This window comes from Eleutherodactylus coqui, chromosome 4 (genome assembly GCF_035609145.1).
Source record: "Eleutherodactylus coqui strain aEleCoq1 chromosome 4, aEleCoq1.hap1, whole genome shotgun sequence".
In the NCBI taxonomy this organism is placed as follows: Eukaryota; Metazoa; Chordata; class Amphibia; order Anura; family Eleutherodactylidae; genus Eleutherodactylus; species Eleutherodactylus coqui.
Genome location: NC_089840.1, coordinates 72,664,932 through 72,684,599, shown reverse-complemented (window position 1 = coordinate 72,684,599; position 19,668 = coordinate 72,664,932). Strand labels below are relative to the sequence as shown.

Sequence of the window (19,668 nt, the reverse complement as noted above, 5' to 3'; positions counted from 1 at the left end):
AATAATGCCATTGCCAGCATTTATGGTTGTGAAGGCCACTGATTTCTAGTGATTACCCATTCCATGAATAATAGCTGTGTGTCATTTGAAAATGGTTAGCCCAATTGGGGTTGTGTAAATAGAGAAGAGAAGACGGCCAAGGACCAAGCCCTGGGGGACCCCAACAGCGAGAGAAAGTGGAGAGGAGGTAGAGCCCGCAAAAGAGAAGCTGAAAGAGTGGTCAGAGAGGTAGGAGGAGAACCAGGAGTGAGTAGTGTCCTTTTGGCCCAGAGAGTGAAGCATAGCAAGAAGGAGGGTATAGTCAACATTATCGAACACAGTGAAAAGGTCAAGGAGGATCAGTAGGGAGTAGTCACACATAGACTTTGCCATCATCAGGTCGTTTGACACTTTTGTGATGGTGGTTTCGGTCGAGTGGAGGGGGTGGAAACCAGACTGGAGGGGGTCAAGTAGAGAGTTGTCAGAGAGAAAGCAAGTAAGGTGGGAATAGACCAGGCATTCAAGTAGTTTGGAGATGAAGGGGAGGTTAGAGATAGGTTGTAGTTGGCAGCGTCAATCAGGTCGAGGGTTGGTTTCTTAAGAAGAGGGGATATGATGGAATGTTTGAATGACGAGGTGAACATGCCGGAGGACAGGGAGAGGTTGAAGATGGTGGTGAGGTGGGCAATGACAGATGGGGAGAAGGTCCAAAGGAGGTGTGTCGGGAGAGGGTCACTGGTACAGGTGGTGGGGCAAGCGGCGGAAAGCAGTCTGGAGACTTCTTCCTCTGTCGTTGGTTCAAGTACAGATAGTGAGTGAGTGAAAGATGAAGTGCTGAAGAGACCGGGATCAGAGCTGGCTGTGCAATGTTTGGGGAATTCTTTATGGATATTTTCAATTTTATCTTTGAACTGTGTGCTAGCTCTCCAGCACTAAGATCCATCATGGGGGCCTGTTTTTTGGGGTTAAGGAGGGAGTGGAAAGTGTTGAAGAGTAATTTGGGGTTGGTTTATAGTGAGGTGAAATAAACTTGTTTGGCATGGTGAAGGGCAAGATTGTAGGTGGTAAAGAGCTTACTAGTGAGGAGCTGGGGTAAGTAATAACCACATTAACAGTTTAATGGGACGCTACATTAAAGTTTAGGACATGTCCGAAAATGTTACTATAAAGTGGCCAACCTCTTAAAAGGATGGATGCGTCAATGACAACTCTATTGTACAATAGATATAGATGCTGGGACATCTTGACTGAACAGTCAGACTTTTATTGTTTTAATGAGGAGTTGAACAAGCACTTTAGTCACTCCTGTTACATCGATATTAAAATAACTGCTCATTATTGGTCACCACAAATATGTTTTAGCTGTAAAGCTTGAAAATACCTGTAGAACATTCTCTATCCATCTAGTGAAAGTGTTAACATGAAGCATATTGGTCTCTAAGAGGCTGTTACTCTTTTGGACAATTGCACGAGTATATATCACTCATTTGTATCATTAGGTACTGGCTGGAAAATGCTCACTACTATATAAATCATTTATTGCATCTTTGAGGATTCAAGCAATAAACTAAAATGGGTTTGCTTTGGCGAGCTTTTGTACATTCTACATTTTACCTAAAGCCAGATTTTTTTTTCTTTTCCTAACAATGGTAATAAAAGCAACATATCAGGGTAATTCATTGCATCTTTTCTTCGTTTCACAATCAAGGTACACACCTTAAGTATAAGTTAACACTTCATTACACTCTGCACTGTAATTACTATTATTTATTGGTTCTAGTATGGTCCTAACTGGTCAAAACTCCGTAACTAATCAGGTAGAAAGTGCAGAGACAGCATCATTTTTACTACACATTTTATTAGCAATTTGAGATACATAGATGTGTCACGACGTCAGAATTTACAGCTATGCTCTACCTCGGAGACTTTTAGCTGCAACACAATAAGCATGTTTGATGACTGCCAAAATCATAAGGGTTGGCAACCTTCAAGTAGCACTTAAGAACGGTTGGATGACTGGAAAGAAAACCAAAAAGCCATAAGTCATTAAGGTTTAAAAGATGGCTTATAAAGGCAACCTCATTCCAACCAACAATGGGCAAAATGTTACATGTCTAATCCAATAAGCCGAATGTAGCATAATATACAGACTGAGAAAGAAGAATTAATATGTTGGATATTTAGAAAGAACTACATTTAATAGGCAGTAAAGCCAACTGCTGGTAGTTGAAAATGTACAATAGAAGGTGATATTTGAAGTCAAGCTCTATCTTTGGTTAACTTTAACTATATAGTAATGCAAATGAGATAATGTACATCCTTTTTTATTTTTAATCTACTTTTTTGTTAGGTCTATCCTCTTTGTTGACAGTCTTCAGGTAGCAAAAGAATATATATATTTGAGTTTTTATTATATATTTGGCGTGACTTAATCTTTATACTGATTATGGCTTTGAGTTCCCAGGCAATCAGGCTTATTAACAGACATATAAATCTCATTCCCAGAACAATCACATATTCCAATTGACATAATGTATGAAATATTACAGATATTACATATTAGGCACAAAATAAACATAGCAAATCAATCAACTGCTGCTTGATGATAGCTTTCAGGAAGCCACTTACAAAAAGGAAAATTGATGGCGACCAAAAGTTGGGGTATGAATGTAGCAGGAAAGAAAATGGGCAGACCACTATGAGAGGGTAAGAGATAGAGCACAGACGTGCAGTGCTTGTGGAGAAAGATGTAAATGTAGGTACTACTGGTCAACCACAGGTTGTGGTAGAATAGATAGATGTGTATGGGCATTTTACATCAGTTTTCGTGCTTGTAACATTTCATTCGAGTGGAAATGAAGGTGGCCTAATTCATGTTATTTTACACACCCATGTAATGCCATGTGAGTGCATTCCACCTTTTTTTTTCAAACCCACTGGCTTGATTGGGTGATTCTGGTCTGAGAATCACATCAGAATAGGACCTAATGTGATCATTGGTCCATGAAAGTAATCACACATGTAAATACACATATTGACGTTAATGAAGCTTTAACCCTTTCCAATCCACGGTCTGACAATTTAAGACATTCTGATTGAAGGCTGTATAGCTTCGATGTCGTGTTGTCGGGGGGGGGGGGGAGGAGGGGGGGCTCTGCAGCATGTCATACTGCAGTATTGGCTCTAGCCAGCAGATGGGGCCATTGTATAATGGCAGAAAAAGAAAGCCCCCTAGGAAACCCTGAAGTCAAAATTGGATTGCAAAGGGTTAAACTCAGACAGAACTCAGATATGGTTCAAAATCGTCTGTGTGAATAAGTGCTAACACATTTCGAGGTGAATATGCCTCTTCAATAGAAAGCTAGACAATATATCGGACGGGTGATTTACCTCACCTGGCAGCAGGGGTGTAACTATAAGGGATGCAGAGGATGCGGTTGCCTTAGGGGGACCATAAGACCTCTGTTCTCCATATAGTGAGCCCAGTACTATGAATAAAGCATTATAGTTGGGATCCCTGTTACAAATTTTGCATTGAGGCCCAAAAGCTTCAAGTTACGCCTCTGCCTGGCGGTATTAAATTCTTCACATGAACAAGAAAGTTTCTGATTATATTATGAATTGAACTTTCATGAACTGACCAACCATCAGATATATTGTCCAGCTGTCTCAAGAAGGGGTGTATCCATCCCCGAAACACGGTACTCACTGGTTTTCAATAGAGTGTTCTCTTATTCTGTATCACTGGTAATTTCAGTCAGTAGCACCTCACCATCAGTAGGTTGCACCAAAGCCCTAGTTTTCTTTTTACCAAAGCGAGGGTTTGATAGACATGTCAAAAAGTCATCACAAAGTCTATTAACATACATTGCTTTTGGTCCAGATAAAACATTTTCTGTAACACATGTCAAATCTGATTTTTTATACATATAGAAACTTGCAGGTGTTCAATTTGTATTTCTCGAAGGCTTGCATTTACCATATTCCCTTAAACCATGAAATAAAGTGCCTATGATATCTCCAAGGAAAAGTCATTGCCAGCACTGTGGGGTTCTGTACAGTCATATAATTATCTACTAAGTCATTTCAGCTAGTTTCAGTGACATAAAAATAATGACCATCATGGAAAGTCTCAGATAGCCTGAAACAACCATTCTACATGTGCCAAGTGCAAACAGAACCATATTTTATGACATACACACCCACGCGTTTTACATATTTTTCTACATAGCTTGCAAGTACTAATATTGAACATGGTTTCAGGGCTGCCTATTGTATGGTAAATTTGGCAGCATGAGCCACCAGATTCAGTGTATGTTAAATCATTCTCTACAAATGAACAAATTAACATGGCCAGAGGGAAATATCTTACTCTTCAAGATCCCATAATCGTCATGAAGAACTGGCATCTTCCCTTACATTATAACCCCAATACTTAATAGAATTCTCTTACCGTTATGTCAACTTGACGTCTTTCTCTTAAAGAAACCATTAGGAAAAGCATTCTATGATGATTGGATGTGTAGTATCCAATTAAACTTGGAAGGAACTTCAAATTGTGGGACATTTAATACAAAATAAGCTGACTTTATGCAATGTTCTATATTTTTACAGGCTTGTCTGGAATTATAACTTCCAGTTTTCACGCTTAGTAATTAGTGTTTCTGAAGCCAGTGCTAAGAAATTGTGTAGAGATATTGCCATAAGTCTCATACACATCGGATCCACGTCCAGGAGGCTGTATGGCAATACACCAACATATGGATTTCCTAAAGAGCCATGAGCATTTAGTATGTCACCTAATAGGGCTCCATGCAGTAGCCATTGCGGCAGAATACAGTCTACTACAGAGCAGAACTCTTTTTATTTAAGTCAGAGGCTATACTATATGCAGGTAGGTTTGAGGGCAGTCAGAGGCATACTATATGCAGGTAGGTTTGAGGGCAGTCAGAGGCATACTATATGCAGGTAGGTTTGAGGGCAGTCAGAGGCTATACTATATGCAGGTAGGTTTGAGGGCAGTCAGAGGCTATACTATATGCAGGTAGGTTTGAGGGCAGTCAGAGGCATACTATATGCAGGTAGGTTTGAGGGCAGTCAGAGGCTATACTATATGCAGGTAGGTTTGAGGGCAGTTGGTTCAAGATTTCTTGTCCTTTCATAAGTTTGTCCAAGGAAAATCTCATCCGGGTGGACAATTCGTCCAATCTCAATTTGTCCTATATATCACTATGTCCAACTTAGATTTTGTCCACTTGGCATTGGAAACGCAAAAGTGATTCTGAGCCACTTCTTTTAACCCCTTAATGACCAGGCCAAATTTTAGAAATCTGATGTGTCGATTTAACATAGAATAACTCTGCAGATTCTGACATTGTTTTTCCATCACATATTTTACTTCATTTAGGTGGTATAATTTGTATGAAGACTCCGCTGCAGAATATCCCCCCTCACAATGCTTTTGGCATTAAGGGGGAGGGGATTCCGCCACGGTCTACCCTGCTTCTACTTTTGTGAATTCAGAGGCAGGGAAGCCGCTACAGATTTTTGGCGGAATGTCCGCTGCGGACACTTCGACAAAAATTTGCCTCGTGTGGCTATAGCGTTACTGCGCCTGCCATTTTGCGGGTGGAGGGACACACACAACGGCAGTTGGGGACATCGGGGAGGGATGCCCTAATGCATTTCATCTCCCCTCACCGTTCTGATCGGTGAGGGGAAATGAAACTTTTACTTTGGAAATATTTTTTACACTTTGCACAAAATCGCTATTATCGCTGATAATAGCGATCTTGTGCCCATGGACTGCAATCTGCAGCCCCCGGCGTCTTCTGCCTGACACTGCATTGTGATCAGTTGAACATTTTTGAAATGACAACTTTTTTACTACAGTATTAGGTCAAGAGGTGGCGACATCCGAAGTCATCCTTCGGACAGGGATTTCTTGTCTATATATATAAAGACGAAAGCCCTCATTGACTCACTGACTGACTCACTCACTGACTCGCCACTAATTCTCCAACTTCCCGATGTCGTAAAAAAATGAAATTTGGCACAAGCATAGATTATGTCCAAAATAGGAAAAGTAAAGGGGACCCAACTCGATTATTCAATTCTAGTGCAAATGAATTAGCGTCCAAATTTTATGTACGGAATCTAATTCTCTCACTTCCCGGTATCATAGAAACATGAAATTTGGCACGAGCATTGATTATGTCATAAATAGGAAAAGTAAAGAGGTCGCAACTCGATTATTCAATTTTAGCACAAAAGAATTAGTGTCCAAATTTTATGTACGGAATCTAATTCTCTCACTTCCCAATGTCATAGAAACTTGAAATTTGGCACGAGCATTGATTATGTCATAAATAGGAAAAGTTAATGGGTCCCAACTCGATTATTCAATTCTAAGCGCAAAAGAATTAGCATCCAAATTTTACGTACGTAATCTAATTCTCTGACTTCCTAATGTCATTTTATATAAAGGAAATGTTGCATGGTTACCTCCCCGTGGTGTTTCCTGGGTAACGCAAAGAACCATGCAAAATGGTGAACATATTTTTTTTCCTCTGTATCTCTAAAGTAACGACAACTTAATAAGATTTTCCGTGTGAACACCAGATAAACACCAGTACCAAATGAACTGGGGCGAAGCCGGGTATATCAGCTAGTAGACTATATGTTCGAGAGCAGAACACACAGCTTTTTTCTTAAGTATGGCATAAAGTATCAATGGCGAAATGTCAAATGTGTTACCGGATGAGGAAAGCAACTGGACAAAATCTATAGATTGGACAAGATTTGGAAAGAAATTGGACGAAATGTCCTAGTAGAACAGGAAAGCAATAGACAAAATCTGTGGATTGGACAGGATTTGGATTGGACGAAATGTCCTGAAAGCTACAAGTACAGAAAAGCTCCATCGAAAACTATGTTTATTGCGGTCAGTATATTTTGGAAGTTATACGGAGCCATAATATGACCATGTGTATGATGCATAATGCTCCTTTATATCAGATTTAACAAATAAAGAGTTAAATTGTTGCTGGCTTAGGATGTTAACATGAGTACAAAATGACGAACATTTCTAAAAATTAAAGCAAAGATGAAAGTACTGTACTTAGTAAACTACATATTGTTTATACAGTATTCTGTAAGCTGCACTTGAAAAACTGTACTAAAAGGCAAAACGTAATGGAGACTGACATGGCTTCCTTACGAACTGGTTTATACAAATGAACCACATGTGACATGTCTCAAGTCAATAAATACACAGCCTGCAGTATATATATATATATATATAATATAAGTACAAAGCATGAAATAGAGGGAAACAACTTTTTTCCTTTTCCTTCTTCTATCGTGTCCAATTAAAACGCTCTGTTCTACATTAAGGACTCGTGCGTGTGGTTTATTACGGCTCCATGTTGTATGGAGCCATAATAGGGCACACATAGAAGTGTATGACGCCCTACTTTACTTCCGTATGGCTCTGGAGTTTTTCTGGAGACATGCAGAGGGTTTTTTTCTTTCGGAATCCATGCAGATCGAACAATAAACAAGTCCTGTTCCGCTCTATCAGATGCCTCATTACACATTGCTGATCTTGCCATCAAAATGACGGCAATCTCAAGAGAAGCCAGACGGACCACATTATAAGTCCATGGGGGTCTGTTAGTCACCGTTTTCATTGATTTTATGTCAGATCCATCACAGCATAATGAGATCTGCTAGGAACAGAAACCATGTCACCAGTATGAACAGAATCCTCAATAGCCCTGTTCAATTAATTTACTCATCTTTACTGTACATTCATTAACATAAAATGGATTTAGGAATGTGTGACTTTACCGGTGGATAATGACAGGATCCAACCAATATTTAAAGGGGCAGATCCACCTAAGCACTAGTTTACAGTTATATGTAAATCTAAGAAACTTAACAGTTGAACAAAGTTGTAAAATTGTAGATCTCATTATTAATGTACTGTAGAAGCAGAAACACGTGGCGACAGAACTCATATACATTTAGGGTTTAAACAGGTAGGTATGATTTTGTCCCGTTATGCAGCTTTGAAAATCATGGCTGCATGACGGGATGAAACGAAACCATTGATTTCATTAGCGGTATTCTCGGGCACTAATACTGCATGCAAGAAAGACAGGCTAGGACCTATCTTCCCGCTTTTTTTTTTTTAAACTTGCATGCTATAGCGCAGAGTTTGAATAGTCTGAAAAAAACTAAAAAACCCTGCTTCATGCGCAACTACACTCTATAGCGGCATAGTTGCACATACGCCCATGTAAAGAGGCCTTCAATATCAGAGTTAGTAACATAACTCTTATATATACTAACCACATAAAAAAATGCAAGGTTGTTAGTATATATTTAGATCAAAATATATTGGCCCATCCACCAGCGTCCAGGTGATCATGCATACGCGCTGAGGCGTGTGCAAACGCCTGTATGCTCATGGGAAGGAGCCCTAATTAAAAGGACATAGGGCAGATGGGTTAAAGGGAGTGCACGATATAAGTGGAGACAGCCATCAATCCACAAATGCAAAAAAAAAAAAAAGTTCGCATTTCCCAAATAGGTTAAACGCATGTCATGCACTCCCGTTAGCCCATCTGTCCTCTTTGCTATTAATTAGAGCATATAATTTGGTATCCTACTTTGCCTGGTTGTATATGTAGACTTAGGCCCAGAGAGAGGTGTCTACTAGCCTGGCATCTATTAGAGTTAGGACCCCTCATAAGTATGGTCACCCCCACGTTGGTGGATGGGTCAATACACTATGCTGAAAATATATGCTAAGGACCTTGCATTTTTTATGTGGTTAGTATATATAAAAGAGTTATGTATTTTTCGGATATTAAATGAGTATTAGTGCTGTTGCCATGTGTTTCCGCATCTACTGTATAGTGGCAGCCATGCTTTACGTGCACCTATACATTTAACCTACTTGGTAAGTGCTGACTGTATATTTTTTTAAATACTAGTGTACTGATCCTGAGTTACATGCTGTACATACTCCGGTTTTGATGCTGACTGCGGTTTTGATGCTGACTGTGGCAAACAATCAACTATCTTCTTAGTTGAGCTCCTATGATGTAGTGGGACAATTAGTTTTACCTCTATCACAAATGTCTCTATAATAGCTATCCGTCTACTAATATCGTACATGCTGAGAGAGATTTACTCTTCACTTCCTCCTCTTCTGTCTTGATGGATCCTGCTGTTATCCACAAGATGGGAGTCCTGTGCCCCCCTGCGTGAATGGAGCAGCAGCCAAGCATCTGTGCTGCCATTTCATTCATTTCAATGCGACTTCTGGAGATGGCCAATTTCAAGCACTCAATTATCTCCAGCAGTCCCACTGAAATGAACGGAGATTGAGCACACATTCTTTACTGCTGCTCCAGTCATTTGGGACCTTCGTTCTCACGATCGGTGATGGTCAAAGCAGTTGGACCACCATCAAAGAGTAAAGGCCCTTTTACACTCAACGATTATCGCTCAAAATCCGCTCAAAAGCCATGCTTAGTTAATCGTTGTGTGTAAATGTGCCCATCTTTCACTTTTTTGCCGAACGATGAGTCTATGTTCGGCATAAAATCCATCATTCGGCAGAAGAGCTGATAGCAGGGACTTCACACTGTGTTCTCCCGCGGGAAGCACTGATAACATTGTCTCAGCTGTCATCCCCACAGCAGAACAAAGGGAATATATTCAGAGAACAGACCACCCGCTGTTCTCTAAATATAGCTCCTGGCAGCTCACACACATTAATAAGCTACTAACTGACATTAGCACTAATTAGTAGTTTATGCAAAATGATCCCTCAAGAGCCATCTTTTGAGTGATCATCTTTGTGTGTAAAAGGGTCTTTAATCCCTCTTACGTAAATAGAAGATAACCTTCAGTTATGGCACAACCCCTTGAATGACTTCCTGTATCAGTGACTATATATTCTATACACAAAATGGGCACAATATCTGTGGCCACCACTAGTGATACTTGGAGTATTTCTACCATAAACGTCTAGGTGGCTTATGCCATTGCTGCTCAACACATTGTCCTTGCCAGTTCAGGTTTCAGCTGTAGCCTAGTGGAAGACGACAAGGGTTTCCATTTCTTAATCCCGTAAATTAAATAAGTAGGGGTTTTTATGTCTGGGTATAAAATAAAAACCCATGTTATGGCCAAAGTCAGATGTTCAGTATAGTGATGTCATCTTTGTGTATCTACAAGTTTTTAGAGTAAATTGAACCCATAAAAACGTCTATTAATGTTAACAACCATTCCAAAAACAGTCATTCACTTGAACTTTTTGAAGATAAGACTGACATTGTTTCATCTCACCGTCACATTTGTATGATATTATGAATAAATCTGTATTGTAGTAATCCAAAAATCTCAATTCCTCCCATTAATTACTACTAAGACAGACATTGTAAAGATTTCTTTTTAATTTACACTACATCGAGAACCTAAAACCATGAAGTTATGGAAACTTAACACAGTGACACAATACATTTTAGAATTATGGCAAATTCATTAGCAAACTTGTATGGCAAAAAATATAATCTGCTAAAATATTATATATTTGTTGTATTTTCATGCCCATCCACTTACCCTCCTCACAATTACTTCCTGTGAAACCTGGGCAGCACTTCCACTCCAATGCTGTGGCTGTACGATATGACACTTTATATATGGGCCTCAGCACAGTCCTATAACTAATAAAGAACAAAATTAGACCACTTCATGTAAAAAATAGTCTTTACACTAAAGTAAGGGCTCATTCACACTAGCAATTTTTTGATGGATCCAGTTTTACCAAAAATGGAAATGAAATGGAAAGTATCTGTAAGCTTTCTGCTTAAATAGGTATTTTAACATTTAAAGGTGATGCAATGAATGTGGCTCTGTCGTTAACAATGCTGTCTTGCAACACTGGGGGGTCCTAGCTTCAAATTTCATCAAGGGTAAGATCAACTTTGAAAAACTCCATACAGACATCATCCATGGTCAGATGTGAACATGCAACTCCAGCACTACAAGGTGGCAATGCTAACAACTGAGCCACCATGCCTGTCATTTTATTGCCAAAGCAACAAAAGATCAAGAAAAAGAAACACAAAGAGAACATAGAAACCTATATGTAAATATACCCTAAAGGGGTTTTCCAAGAAACAATCCTATGGTGAGTGCAATATCAAGTCGAGAAACTCGGGCCGATATCGCTCTTGCCAACGTGCGTTTTTACAGTAAAAATGCCTCTCATCACTTCAGTAAAGTAGCGATCCTCTGACGAAGCTTGACAAAGACCCCAAGCGGGTCAAAACGTTGTTGGTTGTTTTTATTGTCGCAAAGGGATAAAAAGGCTTTTGGATACTATATTGCACAAAAGCCTGCTGCCCTCATCTTTCTATTAGACTTTGTTGATTAGTTGCTTCACTATCCTATGGACCAAGGATGGTTGGTTCATAGAGATGAGCAAGCACCAAAATGCTCGGGTGCTCGTTACTCGAGTTGAACTTTCAGTGATGCTCGAGAGTTCGTTTCGAGTAACGAACCCCATTGAAGTCAATGGGCGACTCGAGCATTTTTGTATATCGCCGATGCTCGCTAAGGTTTTCATTTGTGAAAACCTGGGAAATTCAAGAAAGTGATGGAATCGACACAGAAGCGGATAGGGCAGGCGAGGGGCTACATGTTAGGCTGCATCTCAAGTTCCCAGGTCCCACTATTAAGCCACAATAGTGGCAAGAGTGAGACCCCCCCCCCCCCCACTGTCAGCGTAAAGATCGTTCTCCTCTGTCACAGCTGTTACAGCTGTGGCAGAGAAGAACAATGTTAGCCCATTGAATTCATTAAATATATAAGCCCTTCCCTGCAATTCATCCAGAAATGTGTAAAAATAAGAAAAATATATACTCACCTTGTCCCGGCAGAATGATGTTAGCCCATTGAATTCAATGGAGCCGGCAATACAGCCAGCTCCATTGAAAGCAATGGGCTGCTGGCGATCGCAGGATGAATTGTTGGGGAGGGCTTAAATATATAAGCCCTTCCCTGCAATTCATCCAGAAATGTGTAAAAATAAAAAAAATATATATACTCACCTTGTCCCAGCAGACGGAGTTCAGCTCGGCCGGCCTGCAGTGGGTGTGAAGGGGGTGTGAGTCAGACCTGCCCCTGATTGGCTCAGCGCTGAGCCAATCAGAGGCAGGTCTCACTCACACCCATTCATGAATTCATGAATGGGTGAGTGAGTGCTGCCTCTGATTGGCTCAGGGGCAGCTCTCAGCTGAATGTCATTATATATTTAAGCCCTTCCCGACAATTCATCCTGCGATCGCCGGCAGCCCATTGCTTTCAATGGAGCCGGCTGTATTGCCGGCTCCATTGAATTCAATGGGCTAACATCGTTCTGCCGGGACAAGGTGAGTATATATTTTTTTTATTTTTACACATTTGTGGATGAATTGCAGGGAAGGGCTTATATATTTAAGCCCTTCCCGACAATTCATCCCGCGATCGCCGGAAGCCCATTGCTTTCAATGGAGCCGGCTGTATTGCCGGCTCCATTGAATTCAATGGTCAGTGCTCGTTTAATCGAGATGAGTACCGCGTGGTGCTCGTCTCGAGTAACGAGCATCTCGAGCACCCTAATACTCGAACGAGCATCAAGCTCGGACGAGTATGCTCGCTCATCTCTATTGGTTCACTATCCTATGGGTGTTGCATGATTGCCACACTGATTTCAGGCTAAGTGGTTTGTGCTGCTGATCATCTGGTTTTGAAGCTTTCACCATCGTCGGAGGATCAGCAGGTTTTTCCCATTGTTTCAATGGGAAACCTTGCATTGCATTCACATTGCACATCGTGTGATGTATTTTACTGTCCCATTGAAGACAATGGGGGATGTGTTCCGAGGAACACAAAAAGAAAGGACATGCAGATAGGACATTGATAATGTATGGGATGTCATTCAAAAGAATGGGGTTCATATTTGTGGGAGATTTGTAGGTCTTGTAACGCACAAATCTCGTGTGAGTTTCTTGGCCGTGTGAAACTGGCCTTATGAATGGTTTTAAATATGAAACTGAGGGCTTAAACAGATGGGCGCTATTTAGTCCCATTATGCGACTAAATCAGAGCCGCATGATGGGACAAAATGAAACCATTGATTTCAATGGTTTTGTTTTCACTTGCAGCATTCTTGGGCATTAATACTACGTCCAAAAAAAAGCATAGGACTTGCCCTATCTTTCTCTCATGTAGTTGATAGTACGTGCGAGAAAGATAGGACAGGACCTATTTTTCCGCTTTTATTTCAAACTCACGTGGAATAGTGCAGAGTCTGAAAGGTAAAAAAAGATTTTTACCTTGTTCATGTGCAACTACGCTCTATAGCAGCGAGCATAGTTGTGCACACTCCCATGTGCAGAAGCCTTAAATAATACTCCCACATTAAATGCCGCCTTGATCCAGCACAGTCACCCCAGTGTCAGAAGCTGCTGTGCAAAGCTATTCATTGCACATGTGACCACTGCAGCAAATCATCGGCTTCAGCTGCCATGAATTGCATGTGACCGCTGAAGCCAGCACTTGGCTATAACGGTCACGTGTACAGTGAACAACACATAGCTAGTGCAGCAGCTCCCAGGAGCTGAATGGCAGGAACATGGGGGCTGTGTTGAACAGGGAAAAGGGGGCATTTAATGGATGAGTAGTGTTCATCTTTTAATCCTTCCCTGCCCATACAGAATTTTTGTATAATTCCAGAAAACCTCTTTAATTGTAATCCCAACTGGAATTGATGTGGCCATCCCTGTACAGTGCTGCACAATGTGGTGGACTGGGTGGTCCCTAAGGATGCATCATCTGTCACTACTGAAGGTGATGCCACTGGCTTTGAAGACCTGGGCGGCAAGAGCAGTTGCAATACTAATTTTCATTTTTCAGTGGTTCTTAGAAAAAAAATTAAGCAGCAACCTGAATGGTTGGCATGGACAACTGCTGCGGCAGTGTTTTACCCCGGATTTGAGTGATATGAATAGAAGACCAACTATATCCAATTACTGTAATAGGCACTGAACAATATTCAGCTGATCCAACAGTTACAAGAAGAAATCTACATATCAAAGTCCAACAATGTTACAACACGCCATAAAGCAACTATGTATCACCGCTAACTATTTACTGTATGTGCAGCGCCGATGACTACTAGACTAGATTTATATTCCTTTGTTGTGTCCACAATTAGTGCTTCACTCTTCAGCATATGGCACTGATCAGATTATTTCGCAATGGACATAATACAAACAATAAGGCTGGTGACGGGAAACAGCTGAGAACATGGGCCAGATAGCAAAAAACACATCTGTTTGCAAGAAAATATTCTGTTATCAAATTGATGGTCTCCTGGCAAAAGACTGAGTCATCAGTGGCTTGGCAGACAGAAGTGTGAGCGAGTCCTAGAACAGGATGGCAACAATTAAAAATCAACTGAATTTGGAAAGTTTGGAAAATTGAGGTCAATGTGATTTCTTTGTTGATATCACATGAATATCGGTTTTAACCAGTTCTATGCATTTAGCGAATGCACCCCATGGCTTCTTCAGATTTGCTTTTCAGAACAATTAAAAAACATTCAATGCTATGCATGTTTTATGCCCGTTCTGCGTCATCATCCGTCTAACAGCATCAGTTGAATAGACTGGTATGAGAAGCTACCAATAATGTGCGCTATATGATATGGTAATTGGGCCCAGATGAATGCTGGGGGATACATATGCATGGCCAAGTAAAAATGAGTAACAGAAGAGATTTGCTATACACTGTATACATACACAGGATCTATCCAACTATCAGCAAGAGGTGTATTTTTTTCTTAAAATCAGAGATGGATACTTATAGAAAAACTATCAAGAAAGGAAAGGTCCAATTTATTTTAAAAATCAAAAAAGCATCGACCAGCAAAAAAAATTAAATATTTTACTAAATACGACCCATTAAAAATATAAAGTGTTGCATTACTGGCATTTAAATGATGCAACTAACTGCAGGAGTCAAATTCAAAGCTTATCCTGGCATCCCCCATGTGCTCCCAACCCAAAAAGTAACATCCGGTCTCAAAATGCGAGATCTCACTATTTTAACTACTTTAATATTGAAGTAAATAGGGCTATTTTAGTCGCAACACAAAATCATGTAACTACAAGTTTATGGATTTATATACATATTTCACAATATTATACACAGACTGTCAATGTAAGTTTTTGGAGTGAGGGAGGAAACCCATGTAAACACAAGGTAAATATACAAACTCCAAGCACATGTTACCCTTGGTTGGATTTCAACTCAGGACTGCAAGGTAACAGCGCTAACCACTGAGCCACCATGTTTCTTATGTTCTGAAACTGCCATAGAGGTTGTGGGAGGAGCAGGAGATGTCAGGATAGGTTAAGCAGGAGGTTTAGACCCAACTCCTGCAGGAGTCATCTAAATGCCAGTAATGTAGAAAGTTTCTAATTCTTAAATAAAATGAACCTGTACTTTCTCCTGATAGGTTTTCTTTAACCCATTAAGGACCAAGCACAGTAAATTTATGGCGCTTGGTCCTGGGCTTTAATTCTAGACAATAGTAAAAATACGGTGGGGGATTAAAGCCCCTGTTTCTGCAGTCAATCAGAAGCAGGTCTGCTTGTCAACTGTTAGTCACAGCTGAGAACCCGAGGAAGAAGGCAGGAGTGTTTTTTAACCCCTTTCTGCCTTCTCCTTACTCTAGTACACAGCGCTCAATGAGCACTATGTACTAAGAAGTGAAAGTGGAAGTGTTCTTCCACTACGAGACCGGGCGGTCACGTAACCGAAGGGATCCCCTGGCAGAACAGAGCTACAGGGTTCCAGCAGACCATAGTCAGCTCTGCCAGTGAGTGATGTCACTACAGGGGGATGTTTTCCTTGTATGTCCCTCAGAGGTCTTATATGACATCACGGGGGACAGAGATGGTAAAAAAATATTTACATAAATAAGTGAAACAAAATTACAAAATAAAATAAAAATATATGCATAAAAAAGAAAATAACCTAAAGCCAACGTCAACCAACACCGTCGCCGTATGCACCCGGTTCTCCAAAACCATACATATTTTATATCAAAATGTCCGAAACAAAATAAGGAACCCATTCTCATGGTATATTTATGCTAAAATGAAGTAATTAAAAAAAATAGAAATGTTAAAAAAAATCATTTTATTTAGCTTTTCACCCCCAATAAAACTAAAAAAACAGGGGGAAAAAAGTCAGTCAAAAAGATATTTAAAAAACATCATGCTTTGAATTCTCAAAGGACATTGCTGGGAAGGTGGATTGGTATGTATAAAAAAGCAGCTCCCTTGAACCCCTATTCCCTGACCTTTGAGCCCCATAACATAATTTATGGAATTTAAAGGTGCTGACAGGTTCCCTTTAAAGGGATTTCCAGGAATTAAATATGGATGGCCTTTTTAATATTTGATTTGACAGAACCGTTTCCAGTCAGCACAGTGAAAGCTGTGGTGTGCCAATGAGAATCGGATCCTCTTCATTGTTAACACAGGCACTGCGGCTTATACAGTACATACCTATAGCTGATGCGGCTCAGGCCCGATCCCCTTGGGATTGTTATGGTTGCTGGGAAACGGGGGGATTTTGAAGACTACAGCTACATGTAAATGTAGAGTTACCTTAGGTATACTGTAGTTGTATCATGCATCGTGAAGAATACTACAAGAGTTAACAAAAGTATTACACTTCCAAAGTGTCTGAAACTAGTTCTCAGGATGAATCAATGAGGGTGAAATCATTGTATGAAAACAGTCTTAAATTAAGAAATGACATTCCCTGGATACTTTGTGGACTTTGGGGAGTAGTCACTTCCCGTACAATCTGTCGAAAGATCATCTCCTCTGCAATTTGCTGTATTATTTACCTGGTCTTGTGGATATTTGGCCTCCTATGCACTGGAAATGCATAGTCACAGACCAGCTATATGTAGGATCCCAAGCACAAGGAAGCATTTACACTAATTTCTATTTATTGCAACTATGAAGACACAACCAATTGATAGTAAATGCTACTTCACCATCAGCCTGGCAAAATGCACAGTCAAGTCACATTATTATGACCACCTTCTACTTTCGACATCGGCAGCCCGTAGCCCATGAAGGAAGTGATGTGTTGTTGGCTGGCTTGATGGGTCTATAAGGTGTGCGATAGTCAATCAGTTCACATATAACTCGTTGTTGTCATAGGTAAAAAGAGCTATTTATCAGAGTTGCAAAAAGAGATGATTATTGGCTTTTGGGCCAAGGGTGGCTATTAGAGATGAGCGAGCACCAAAATGCTCGGGTGCTCGTTACTCGGGACGAACTTTTCGCGATGCTCGAGGGTTCGTTTCGAGTAACGAACCCTATTGAAGTCAATGGGCGACCCGAGCATTTTTGTATTTCGCCGATGCTCGATAAGGTTTCCTTGTGTGAAAATCTGGGCAATTCAAGAAAGTGATGGGAACGACACAGCAACGGATAGGGCAGGCGAGGGGCTACATGTTGGGCTGTATCTCAAGTTCACAGGTCCCACTATTAAGCCACAATAGCGGCAAGAGTGGGCCCCCCCCATCCCAAAAACTTTTACTTCTGAAAAGCGCTCATTAGCATGGCATACCTTTGCTAAGCACCACACTACCTCCAACAAAGCACAATCACTGCCTGCATGACACTCCGCTGCCACTTCTCCTGGGTTACATGCTGCCCAACCCCCCCTCCCCCCCACAGCGCACACCAAAGTGTCCCTGCGCAGCCTTCAGCTGTCCTCATGCCACACCACCCTCATGTCTATTTAGAAGTGCGTCTGCCATGACGAGGAACCGCAGGCACACACTGCAGAGGGTTGGCACGGCTAGGCAGCGACCCTCTTTAAAAGGGGCGGGGCGATAGCCCACAATGCTGTACAGAAGCAATGAGAAATAGAATCCTGTGCCACCGCCATCAGGAGCTGCACATGTGGGCATAGCAATGGGGAACCTATGTGCCACACACTATTCATTCTGTCAAGGTGTCTCTGCATGCCCCAGTCAGACCGGGCTTTTTAATTCATAGACACAGGCAGGTACAACTCCCTATTGTGAAGTCCCTGTCGACCGACAGCATGGGTGGCTCCCTGGAACCCACCGGCGGTACACAAAAATATCCCATTGCATTGCCCAACACAGCTGAGGTAGTAATGTCGTGCTTAATGCAGGTGGGCTTCGGCCCACACTGCATGCCCCAGTCAGACTGGGGTTCTTTACAAGTGGAATCAGATGCATTTATAATTCCCTGTGGACCCACAGCATGGGTGGGTGCCAGGAAGCCACCGGCGGTACATAGAAATATCCCATTGCATTGCCCAACACAGCTGAGGTAGTAATGTTGTGCTTAATACAGGTGGGCTTCGGCCCACACTGCATGCCCCAGTCAGACTGGGGTTCTTTACAAGTGGACAGATGTAGGTTAAACTCCGTGTGCACCTACAGCATGGGTGGCTCCCTGGAACCCACCGGCGGTACACAAAAATATCCCATTGCATTGCCCAACACAGCTGAGGTAGTAATGTCGTGCTTAATGCAGGTGGGCTTCGGCCCACACTGCATGCCCCAGTCAGACTGGGGTTCTTTACAAGTGGAATCAGATGCATTTATAATTCCCTGTGGACCCACAGCATGGGTGGGTGCCAGGAAGCCACCGGCGGTACATAGAAATATCCCATTGCATTGCCCAACACAGCTGAGGTAGTAATGTTGTGCTTAATATAGGTGGGCTTCGGCCCACACTGCATGCCCCAGTCAGACTGGGGTTCTTTACAAGTGGACAGATGTAGGTTAAACTCCGTGTGCACCTACAGCATGGGTGGCTCCCTGGAACCCACCGGCGGTACACAAAAATATCCCATTGCATTGCCCAACACAGCTGAGGTAGTAATGTCGTGCCTAATGCAGGTGGGCTTCGGCCCACACTGCATGTCCCAGTCAGACTGGGGTTCTTTACAAGTGGAATCAGATGCATTTATAATTCCCTGTGGACCCACAGCATGGGTGGGTGCCAGGAAGCCACCGGCGGTACATAGAAATATCCCATTGCATTGCCCAACACAGCTGAGGTAGTAATGTTGTGCTTAATACAGGTGGGCTTCGGCCCACACTGCATGCCCCAGTCAGACTGGGGTTCTTTACAAGTGGACAGATGTAGGTTAAACTCCGTGTGCACCAACAGCATGGGTGGCTCCCTGGAACCCACCGGCGGTACACAAAAATATCCCATTGCATTGCCCAACACAGCTGAGGTAGTAATGTCGTGCTTAATGCAGGTGGGCTTCGGCCCACACTGCATGCCCCAGTCAGACTGGGGTTCTTTACAAGTGGAATCAGATGCATTTATAATTCCCTGTGGACCCACAGCATGGGTGGGTGCCAGGAAGCCACCGGCGGTACACAGAAATATCACATTGCATTGCCCAACACAGCGGATGTAACGTCAGCTGTAATGCAGGTGGGCTAAAAATTCATTTGATTACACTGTAGGCGAGGGCCCACAAAAATTGCTGAATCAACAGTACTAATGTACATCAAAAAAATTGGCCATGGCCAACCAAGAG

The 19,668-nt window shown here is 41.7% G+C and overlaps 1 protein-coding gene across 1 annotated transcript in view; it reads right to left on the bottom strand.

Moving 5' to 3' along the window:
- Positions 1–19,668, bottom strand: part of COL26A1 (collagen type XXVI alpha 1 chain) — a 416,532-nt gene that overhangs the window by 311,599 nt on the left and 85,265 nt on the right. The window contains exon 3 of the mRNA XM_066599641.1: positions 10,618–10,721. Within this exon, the coding sequence (XP_066455738.1) occupies positions 10,618–10,721 (104 nt within the window). The remainder of the gene's footprint in view (positions 1–10,617; positions 10,722–19,668) is intronic.